This window comes from Gordionus sp. m RMFG-2023, chromosome 1, assembly GCF_954871325.1.
Source record: "Gordionus sp. m RMFG-2023 chromosome 1, tfGorSpeb1-WG-v2, whole genome shotgun sequence".
In the NCBI taxonomy this organism is placed as follows: Eukaryota; Metazoa; Nematomorpha; class Gordioida; order Chordodea; family Parachordodidae; genus Gordionus; species Gordionus sp. m RMFG-2023.
Window position 1 is genome coordinate 29990067 of NC_088775.1, and position 12233 is coordinate 30002299.

At 24.8% G+C, this 12233-nt stretch overlaps 1 protein-coding gene across 1 annotated transcript in view; it reads left to right on the forward strand.

Moving 5' to 3' along the window:
• Positions 1 to 4918: 4918 nt before the first annotated feature.
• The window catches only part of LOC135931097 (sodium- and chloride-dependent glycine transporter 1-like), an 88861-nt gene continuing 81546 nt past the window's right edge, over positions 4919 to 12233 (forward strand). Inside the window, exon 1 of the mRNA XM_065467967.1 lies at positions 4919 to 5143. Coding sequence (XP_065324039.1) covers positions 5005 to 5143 — 139 coding nt within the window. The 5' untranslated portion in view covers positions 4919 to 5004. The remainder of the gene's footprint in view (positions 5144 to 12233) is intronic.

The following is a 12233-nucleotide window of genomic DNA, read 5'->3' on the forward strand; positions in this document are numbered from 1 at the left end:
GGAATAAAATAATTTTATTTACAAACGAATTAAAAAATATGGAAATGTTTTAAATTAAATCTTCATAACGTTGTATAATAATGCATTCATTGTAAATGAGGAAGTTTTTAATTGAATTCATGTTATTAAAAATAACTATTTACATACCCAATATTTTGATTGGCAATAGAACAGTAATCATTTAAGTTCTTTTTTTAGTTATAAAGGGAGTAAAATTATCATTAAAAAGGTTTAATCAATAATGTGGGAATATCGCCGCCGACAGTGACGATCTTTTTAGGGGGTTAGGCATAAATTTTTGAGGGGGTTTGCATCCAGTGAATATCCTGTCATGTAGACGTTGGACGAAACTAAGGCTTTACGTTATGATTTTCATTTAGCTTATAGTTCAGTTTTTTGTTAGTGACTGGTAAAACTGATAGATAAATTAATAAAAACTAGGGCTAAGCCCAGCCGCCTTCGGCCGGGGTGGGGAGTGTAGCTTGGGAATCACAAATTGCGCGGAATCAGAAATTCTCATGAAACACTAATAGTGGGGGTAACAAATGGCGAAGGATCACAAATCATGAGATATCAGAGTTTAAAAACATAAATATAATAAAGGTATGGGGTTGAGGAGGGATATTAAATAAAATATTATTCATTTATGTATTGTCGTAATATAAATGAATATATATTCAATAGCTAATTTTATTGAGCAGGAACAATGGAAATAAAAATTATACAAATATTTACTATATGCAAAATTATAAGTATATAAGCGAATAAAGATGAAGGGAGAACCTTTTTGACAATTATTATATAATGTAGGATCCTTAAGAATATAATTTGTGTAAAATATTTAAAAACATAACGATTTTCCTTTTTTGATTTGGAATTTTCCTTTTTTTGATTGGACCTTATCTTTTTTTGATTGGACCTTATCTTTTTTTGATTGGATCTTTTCCTTCTTTTTTTGATAGAACCTTTTCCTTCTTTTTTTGATAGAACCTTTACTTTTTTTGATCAAACTTTTAATGGGAAATTAGCGGTGCTTGAAAAAAATGGCAAGTTAGAATCAGTTGGAATTAGACTGTTTGTAAGAATAAAAACTCTAATGCCATAGGAAGGGGGAAATGGAAAAGAAAAATAGGAAGAAAAGGAGAAATAGAAAGCAGCAGGAGAAGTGAAAGGAATGGGAAAAGGGAAAGAAAAACGAGAGATGAAGAAAATAGGAAAGAGAAAGGAAGAAGACTGAGAAAGGAAAAGGGAAAAATTGAAGAGAAAAAGGAAAGGAAAATAAAAAGGATTAGGAAAGAAGGAAATGAAAAGGATGAAGAAAAAGGTAAAGAAGGGTTTAAAAGCAAAGGAAAAGAAAGAGAAAAATAAAATAGTAAAGGAAAGAAGAAAGGAAGGTTTTGGAAAACTGTGTTTAAGGTTTAAAAAATGTTAAAAAATAAACTTGAAATTTTCATGAGGTAAATAAAATACTAATATACAAGAGATAAATATTTATATTAATTTTAACCTTTTGCTAATATTTAGAATAGAAAAAACCTATTTTAAATAGAATACTTTGCAATTAACAATTCCTGAATCCCTTTAATATTTTTCAAAAATTCTTGCTACGTGGGAGGGGGCGTGGGTGGGTTTTTAATTCTCACATTCCTCCAGCCGCCTGAACCCTTTTACATTTTTTCAAAAAAATTAGCTACAAATGGGGGGATTTCTCACCCTCTTCCGCCTCCCCCCACTCCCCCCGACGCGCCTGTTTGTTTTCTCTAGATTTATTTTTATATTTAATCATATTCTAGTAAAGTTTTTTTATAATCTTGAAGTGTTGTTAAACGACTCGATTTGAGCCGATTTTTAAAAACGGCTAACTAAATATTTTAACTAGGAAATTATTGCCTAAGTCTTAAGATTTCGCTTATAGATATCCTAACCATTGTGCTATCAATGACCAAAATTTTCAGGCTTGAGTATTATTTTCCTGGATAAAATATTGAGTTAGCCGTTTTTAAAAATGAGCTAAAATCGAGCCGTTTAACAACAGTAATTCCCCTTCCCCCCTCCTTTGTCTAATAACGAATAACCTCATTATTAGTAATGTAAAGAAACTAAAATTTTTAAAAAACTATCAAACATAAAAAAAAATACCAATTTGAAAAAACAAAAATTATCAATATACTATTAAAAATAATTTGTTTTTATAATCAATCCTACACAATCTATTAAAAAATGTTATCTACCAACATTTTATGGCATTTATTACATAAAAAATTTAAAATTTTGTTAAAAATCTTATAAGATGCTTTGGTTATTGCTTAAGTCGAGGGGAATATTATTTTTTTTTTATTTTATTTTTTTTGTTATTTTTTTATGTTATTTTTTTTATGTTTTTTTTAAATGTTATTTTAAATTAATATAGTATTATTTGGTGATAATTTTTTTTGTGATAAATTTTTAAAATATTGTTGCATATTTTTATTATTTAGTGATAATTTATTTTTGTGATAATTTTTTTTTGTGATAAATTTTTAAAATAATGTAGCATATTTTTATTATTTGGTGATAAATTTTTAAATTAATATGTATTTTTTCTTTTAAGATATTTTAAAATATTTTTTTCTTTTTTAAAAATATTTCTTAATTCCTAGGGAGGGGAGGTAGGTAAAAGAATTGTGTCTACATATTTTTTTAAAAAATTGTTTTTTTAAAGAAATAATTCGTAGTTCCGATTATTATTAGATTATGTATATATATAATATGATTCCTTCCATACTAACTTAATATTATTTCCGTTTTTTTCTTTTAAAATGAATATTTTTACACTAGATGTGTTTACTAATACTGTTGAAACAACTTATCAATTTTGCCTTAATAATCAATTAATCCCTTTAAGAATAGAGCATACTTGTTGCAATTCCATGATGAGGGTAGAAAAAAATAAGAATAGTTTGCGATATCGATGCAATAGATGTCGTAGATCATATTCGATATGGAAAGGTAATATTAATTTTATATCATAAATGACAAATTTTTAGATTCTATTTTTGAAGGGATTCAGGACGTTGGGAAATTTTTAAGACTAGTATACCTGTATATAAGTAGTAATTATTTAAAAAATATTAAAGAACAAAATTATTTTTAGGCCGTTATAAAATTTTAAGTGCTTCGAAGGAATTGGATTATCATAGGAATGCAATTTCTGGATGGTAATTTAAAGTAAAATATGGTTTTTATATTTAATTTATATAGGTTTAAAAAATTTGCAAGGTATGTGGGTTCCATATAGCTTCGAATCATACAAAGATCGGTGGGCCTGGCAGAGTTATCGAAATAGACGAAACTCATGTGTGGAAGCGTAAATATAATCGTGGCCGGCATTTGATTTCCGAGGCTATATGGATCATCGGTGGCATATGTCGCGAGACGGATGAAATAATTCTAAGTGCAAAAACAACGAGGGATCAAGATACACTGCGTGTGGTTAAAGATAATGTTATGCAAGATTCCACGATAATGACTGACTCATGGTTAGGGTATGTAAATATATTTTTCTGTAAATCAAAAGTAGTAATATATTTAAATCTATTTATCTTAGATATAATCGGTTGGATCAAACAAATTATTTCCATTATAGGGTCAATCATTTCCGAAACTTCGTTGACCCAAATGATAGATCCATTCACACCCAAAAAGTCGAAAGACTGTGGCGGGATCTTAAGGAGAACTATAAAAGACATGGGAATCGAGAGAATATTTACTTGAATATAGATATTTTAGAAAACATAAATTATTAAATCGCTTTGATCTTTTTATTCTATTTATAAATGACTGTATACATTTAATACAATTTTTCAATTTAATGAATAAAATTGACTCGTTTATTACTATATTTCGATATTTTTATTTTGTATAAATTTCAATAATATATTTCAATTTATTTCGAATTAACCCTTCCCAACAAAGGTTAAAAAAAATCACTTAGAATTTAAAGATGGGGTCTATTTTACCCCTAATAAATACAAAATTTAAGATTTTATGCTAATTTTCCTAAAATTGCTTAGATTATCAGACTATATTTCTTAATGAATAAAATTGACTCATCACAATTCTTCTACCCTCCTCCCCTCCCTAGGAATTAAGAAATATTTTTAAAAAAGAAAAAAATATTTTAAAATATCTTAAAAGAAAAAATACATATTAATTTAAAAATTTATCACCAAATAATAAAAATCGACTTAAATTTATGCTTTTGAATTGGCCACCCCTAAATCTTATTTCACCCTCTGGTCGTTATCCAAAGTTGATGTAAATGCAATACCAATATCCTATTTTAGCCTTACTGCGTCATACGCCAAAAAGTTACTCTTTATATTGGAAATATTAATTAATTTTTTTAAAAGACGAAATGCCTCGAGGTAAATAAAATCTTTATTCACGCATAGTCATTCTTACTTTATTTATTTTTAGAACCGTTTTCTTTTCAGACGTTTTTTTTAATAAAAACTATTTATTTATTTATTTATTATTTTTTCTTTAAAATCGGAAATGAACCAAAATATAAAATAAAATATTTGAAAAATAAATAAATACAAATAAATTATCTTACAAAATAATAACCAAAATTATTATTAATATTTTATAAATAAAGTTTAAATATTATTTATTTTTTATAAAATTGATTTTTCAAAATATAATATTCATTTTTGCATAGTGATTGTTTTGTGACCTTTTTTAAAAATCATTGAATAATAAAAAAATAATAATTATGTTTCTAAATAAAATATTTCATAATTAATTTTTAATTTGCTAAGATTTAAAAAGAATAAATAATTTTTATTATATTTTTTTTGAAAACGATTTTTATTTATTTTTTTATAATTTATAATCTAATAACTAAGGAAAGAACATCTTTTTATTATAATAATAATATCATTTATCATAGTTTAGAATTAGATAATTATTCTAAAATAGCATTCAGATAAAAAAGATAATATATACATCATTATTAAAATTATGACAAAAAATTCGTTGGACAATCTAAAGAGAGGACATTGGTCTGGGAAATTGGATTTTATTCTTTCATGCATAGGATTCGCTATTGGATTGGGTAACATCTGGCGCTTTCCTTACATATGTTATAATAATGGAGGAGGTAAAATAATATACTGTAATTTTATAATATACTTGTTTTATTGTTTCATACAAAGATATAAGCAAACTTTTCCATCTTTTTTTTCTCGATATAATAAACATTCTTTTATATATATATACATGTCTTAAATATCTGAATCAATTAATCTTAAATTAAAAGCGCTTCTAAGATAAAAACATGACATGTCAGACAATATAATAATTTTGTTCCAAAAAGATAACATATTTATCTATTTTATGTAAGCTGACATATTTATCTATTCTATGTAAGCTCCAAAAAGACAACTTTTTATTATTATATTTCAGCTGTTTTTTATATTCTCCTTTCGTATTTAAAATATCAGTCGGTGCTAATATTTATTTTTTGTAATTATTCCATCACATAATAATATAATTTGAATTTTCATTATCAACACAAAATTGACCTTAGTGTTTTCTTAAAATAATATTTAACCTTTTTATTTTAAACTAAAAATTTTTTATCATTAACTATCATCAGTGGCATATCCAGGATTTTCCTATGGGGGGGGTATGTCCCCAAGCTATTCTATTAAATTAATATTATTTTTAGCTTATTTATTAATTCGTGCTTATGGATATTAAAAGTTATATATAACCCAATTTTTTAATATTTTAAGTTAGGTATATTATATTTAATAGATTTTTTAAAATATAAAATTGAAATAAAGTTTAGTGTCATTTTTTTAAAATAAAATTTACTTTAAAAACAGCTTCAGCTTATATGTATAATAAAAAATTTTTATTGAAAATACTATTTGTAGTGTGTATTAGATATTGACTAGAAAATAATTTAAAAATAAGTTTTTATAACTTCTTATTAAATACAATATTATGCAAAAAATTTATTAACTATAATTGTAATGATTTTTAATTTTCGTGGGAAATTTGGCAATTTATCAAGAATTTTATTTATCTCTGGAACCAAATCTCTGAATATTTAACTGAGATACTAGCCTATTTAGCCAAGATTCGGAAGTAGTATTTCGTAAATATGTTTTCAACTTTCGCAAGTTGGAAAAGGTCATTTCATTTGTACATATTGTAATAGGAAAATATGCAAGAATATAAAACAACTTCAAAATATTTGGAAATTGAGCCAAGGTGTCCTTGCACCAATTTATTGCATCAATAGCATGCCCAGGTAAAATAACTAAACTTATGAAATATTTATACCACAATTCAAATTCACTGGTTAAATTGATTTCAGTATCAATATCATATGAATAAAATTTTGCAAAATATTTTATTTTACCAATAGTAGTATCAGAAAATGAAGGGTCTAAAATTTGAAGCCGTATTTTTTTTTGCAATAAAAAGTATCTAAGAATGTAGTGAAAATGGATATTTTATAATATTCTTCAGTTGAGTCAACATTTATATTACATTTCAATAATTGCCTAGTTGCTAGACAAGGTTTAATTTAGCCTTCGATTCAACGTCTAGATAAATATTATGAAAATATTCATCTACATTCATTCTTATTGTATTTACCTGTTCATATACATTCTTCGCCAAATCAATAACCTGAACCAAATCTAAATTTGGTTTTTGTAAATTTCTACAAAGCAGTGAGCTATAAGAAAATAATTTATTAATGCAACTAGTAGCACAGATAAACTCAGATTAATCTATTGAATTTAATAATGATATTCGCTTCTGAAGATACATTATTATCTTGCCATAATTTCATTTAAAGATATTCTGATAATCTCTTCCAGTTCTGCCTAAACTGAATTATGACGTATGGTTAGCACATTTTTTTAAATTTTTGATAAGGGGTTTCTGGTTCATTCATTGATATAGTCCGATTTAAAACATCTGTTGCTTCGGATATTGAAAAAATCTTAAATTTTGGATATAATAGCTAAAAATATATATTTATTTTATTTTATAAATTAAAACACCCATGGCATTGCTTATAGAAGGTAGTAGTGATCTGCATCGGGCCTAATTTTTCAAGCCTGTCCCGACCTGAAATTTTTTTGAAGATGTTTTGCTGGCCCAGCCCGAACCCGAAATTTTTTATAAAAAAATTTACCAGCTTGGCCCAGCTCAAATTTATTTAAATATAGAAATTAATTTTTATAATTACTCAAAATAAAAGACATATGTTATATGTCGTTTAGTTTCAATAAATAAATTAAAATATTTTTTTAGATATATTTAAAAAAAATTCCAAGATCCAACCCAATTCGGCCCTATTTTTTTAAAAAATATTAGACCCGGCCCGAACCCGATTATTTTAAATATTAGGCCCAGCCCAAAGCCCGTTCAGGCCTGGTACAGGCCGGGCCTAACTTTCCAGATTTCTAGAAGGTAGAGCACATGAATCTGATAATTCAACGAATGAGATGCAAAGTGAACATATATAGCAGATGGATATTTTTTTAAAATATGTGCTTTGACACCATTTAAATAGCCACTCATAGCTGGGGCACCATCATAACCTTGTCCTCGCATTAAATTTATATTTAACAAAATAGTATGGGTGTGGGCCTCCCCTCATATCCACATTTGGCATAAACTGTAAAAATTCTTCTAATATTTGTATATCACTTATGATTTATAATTTTTTTTATTATCAATAAAATTATAAACTTGCCATCCAGGTTTATAGCGCACATATAAAGACGGCTATTGTTACTTGCAACTATTGTTGCATTTAAAAAATTATAAAAAAAGTAAAATTTTCATTTTTTAAAGAACGCATGTTGTTTTTTTTACCCAATATTTATTTATTTCAAAATAATTTTTTTTTTTATTTATAAATAAATATATTTTTTTTCATAAATAAAAATTATTTTATTAAAAATTAGCTCTCCATTTTTTTTTATAATTAATTAAAGTCAGTATTTTTTTATTAAATTTTCTTTTTTAAGCTATAATTTCGAATAATAGATAACAGCAGAAGAATTCCATGAAAATGACCAAAAAACAACTCAAAACTTATCTTAAGTCTTTTTATACTATAGGCATTACAATAAACTGGATAAATTGAGACTCTTCATAAGCAAATATTTTTATTAAGCTATAAATAAGTTTTTTTCCTAATTAATTAAAATTTTCATGTTTAATCTAATTTTCACAATATATATTTAGTCTACACTAAAAATAGATAATAGCAGAAGAATTCCATGAAAATGACCAAATAAACAACTCAAAACTTAGATAAATAGATTATATCTTAATTCTTTTTAGGCATTACAATAAACTGGATAAATTGAGACTCTTCATAAGAATATTTTTATTAAACTATAAATTATAAATATGTTTTTTTTCTAATTAATTAAATTTTTCATGTTTAATCTAATTTTCACAATATATATATTTAGTCTACACTAAAAATAGATAACAGCAGAATAATTCCATGAAAATGACCAAAAAAACAAAATAGATTATATCTTAATTCTTTTTATACTATAGGTATTACAATAAACTGGATAAATTGAGACTCTTCATAAGCAAATATTTTTATTAAGCTATAAATTATAAATATGTTTTTTTCCTAATTAATTAAATTTTTCATGTTTAATCTAATTTTCACAATAAATATTTAGTCTACACTAAAAATAGATAATAGCAGAAGAATTCCATGAAAATGACCAAAAAAACAACTCAAAACTTAGATAAATAGATTATATCTTAATTCTTTTTATACTATAAGCATTACAATAAACTGGATAAATTGAGACTCTTTTTAAGCAAATATTTATTTCTTTTTCATAACATTTGTATTTTAAACATGATTACACTATTTAAATATATTATTATAATAAAAATAGATACAATTATAATAATTTTGAATGCAATTTGTGAAATGACAAGGTTTTAGGTAATTGTAATTGATCCTGTATGGGTAGTTCTATATTCTCTTTGGATAATTGTAGATTTTCTTTGGGTAGTTCTAGATTCTCTTTGGATAATTGTAGATTTTCTTGATTCGTGATATCCTGCATTTTAGAAAGATCGATTTCATTATCTATTTCTTTATTTATAGCTTTTTTTTTGTTAAAAATAGTGTACTACTATTTTTTCTTTTTTCTATTTATTTTTTCAGGCATTTTTAAATTTTTAACTAATTCTAAGGAATTAGAAGATGATGGTAAACTATTAATATTCTCTTTGTTTTCCAATGTATTTATTCTTTTTTTGCTTTTAAGATATTCTAGGTTACATACCTTTTCACATGTCTCTTTTAATTCCTGATAGCATATAATCATCAGGTCATTTGGTAGCTCCTTAATAAAGTTGCCAATATTATTTTGAAAATATTCTTGTGTCATTTTATATATTTCTATATCTGTTAATTCACATTTATTTTTAGTATTTTTTGAAATAATTTCTATATCAATATTATCATCCCTTTGATTCGATCATAGGAGGGACTAATACCATAAAAAAATATTCGGCTTAAAAAAATATATTTTTTACCTGCAATAATATCTATTTCACAATTTCCATTAGGGTTTAATTCGATCATATTTGACTAATTAATTATAAAAAAAAATGGAGAGCTAATTTTTAATAAAATAATTTTTATTTATGAAAAAAAATATATTTATTTATAAATAAAAAAAAAATTATTTTGAAATAAATTATTGTTAATGGTAAAAAAACACAACATGCGTTCTTTAAAAAATGAAAATTTTACTTTTTTTATAATTTTTTAAATGCAACAATAGTTGCAAGTAACAATAGCCTATAAAACATTTAATCTATTCCAGCGACATCTGTTATCTTATTAGTCAAGAACGAAAAGTAGGGTGATTTGTTGATATTTGTAATTCAATACTTATTCATTGCAGGTATTGATGATTTCATTCTGAATTATTGGGCTCAAATAGGTGTGCTTTTTAGGAGCATTTAATAAATTATCTTTAAGTATAGGATCTGCAAGAGATCTATTTCGAAAAATAGCCCTAAGGTTTCCGTCATCATTGTTATTATCATTATCATTATCAAATATTCAACTGCTATCTCTATGTCCTCGAAGGGCGATACCTTGGATACCCATTAGAGGTCTGCACCCAAGAACCCGCCCACCCAATGTTTTAAAAAAATTTAACCCGTCCGCCCATAGTTTTCAAAAAAATATATACCAGCCACTCATTTGTCTAAAATTCCTTACCTGCACGCTCACCCATTAGCAGAGTTGTTAAAAGATACTTTTTAAATGAATCCAGATACAGATACATAGTTATAAAATTTATCTAGATACAGATACAGCTTCTAAAAAGTTATTTTGATACAGATACAATTATGTATCTAGGTACAGATACATTTTTTATTATACTCTTAGATAAGGTTTGAATAAACCTAAATTAGGATTCTATTGTGAAAATTCATGAAATGATCTAAAAAATTTATTGACTCGTTATCCAATTTATCAAAATATAACTAAAATAATGATTTTTTAATATTAATATAATATATGATTAATATAAATAATTATTATATATCATTAATAAAATAATATAATATATGATTAAATGATTATAAATAATTATTAGATTTCAGTAATAAAATATTTTCAAAATTTTGGTCATTAAGACATCCTCGTTTATCTGTAGAGACATTTTTAGCTATACTAAAAAGTCTTTCAACAGGGGTGCTGGAAGGGATTGTAGTGTTATATTTAATGAATAACATTTTTATATCAGGATATTGTTTAAAAATACTAAAATCTCGGCATTCATTTTTGAACAAACTATTTAAAATTTGTTGATTATCAGAATTTAAATCATAGAAAAATCGGATATCAAATTATTGGTTTTTTTTTCACAGGTTAATTTGCACTCATTTGAAGACTTTGATAACTCAACTAATCTTTGTATTAATTTTTTTTTTTTAATTTTCATCCATTTGTAACCATGTCCAATCTAGTTTAAAAAAAGGATGAAGCATAGTTGCCAATATATTTTCACCTTCAAAAATTGTCCCGATAAACCTAGAATTATTAAATATTGATTAATTTATTATTAATTTACCTATCTTCAATCCCTTTAAGTAAGGCATTTAAGAATGGTAAACAAAATTTCAGGTTCATTTGTTTAAAAATTTTCAATTTAACAATGAGATGGGAAATAGTTGCACAGTAATAAGCTGTGAATTGACTCCTAGGTATGAACTAAAATTTAACATTTCTTAAAACAGCTCATATAATTTGTTTGTAATTAAATTATTATACAAATTTAAATGTTAGCTATACCGGCGATAGGCACTCCAACAATCTGCTGTTGTGCATATTAACGTATTAGACTTTTAATGATTTCTTTCATTTCACTCCCATCTTTCGGAAATTCTAGCAACCACTGTCTGTCTGCAAATTATATTTTTTGTGGTTTTCAACAACTGAAAATGGCTGAATGCTATCTATAATAAAATCAACAATTAAATCATCTAAAGTGGTTTGGGTTAAAGTCTGAGGTATCTTGGAAAAAAATCAATGGACTATGAGAGTCCAATATTTTCTTTAATAGATTTTTTATCATTCCCCTTTTTTATTTGGATTAAGAGTGTTTGATGTTTTCTCTTAAAATTTAAAATTAAAATTGTAAATTTAGTATCTATTACCCTTAAGTGTTTTACAATGTTGCAAGTTGAGTTAATGCTAACTAAAATTTGTATATTTTTTGGTAGACATGGCAAACATTTTACTAACAGAGATTTGTTTTCTTTATTTTGAGATATTATTTTAAAATATGGTCTATAAATTGGCCATGGAATGTCGTCATTTTCATCATCAATATTAATCTTCAAAATTAATATAATAGAATTAAATAAAATCCCAATTCCATTGCAATTAAAAATAGCAAATTCCTTGAGATGGATTGTAATATCAGAATTTGCTTGTTATTGATAAATCGGACATAAATTTAATTAATATTTATATATTCTTTTTTATATATAAGTTTTAATATTTACATATATATATAATTTTTTAATATATATTAATATTATGTTATATGCTCATATGAAATAAAATAAATTTTACATTCAAGTATTTTTATTTATAATATAAAAAAGCGTTAAATAAAAGTATATCAAAATGTATCTTAAAAAGTATCTAA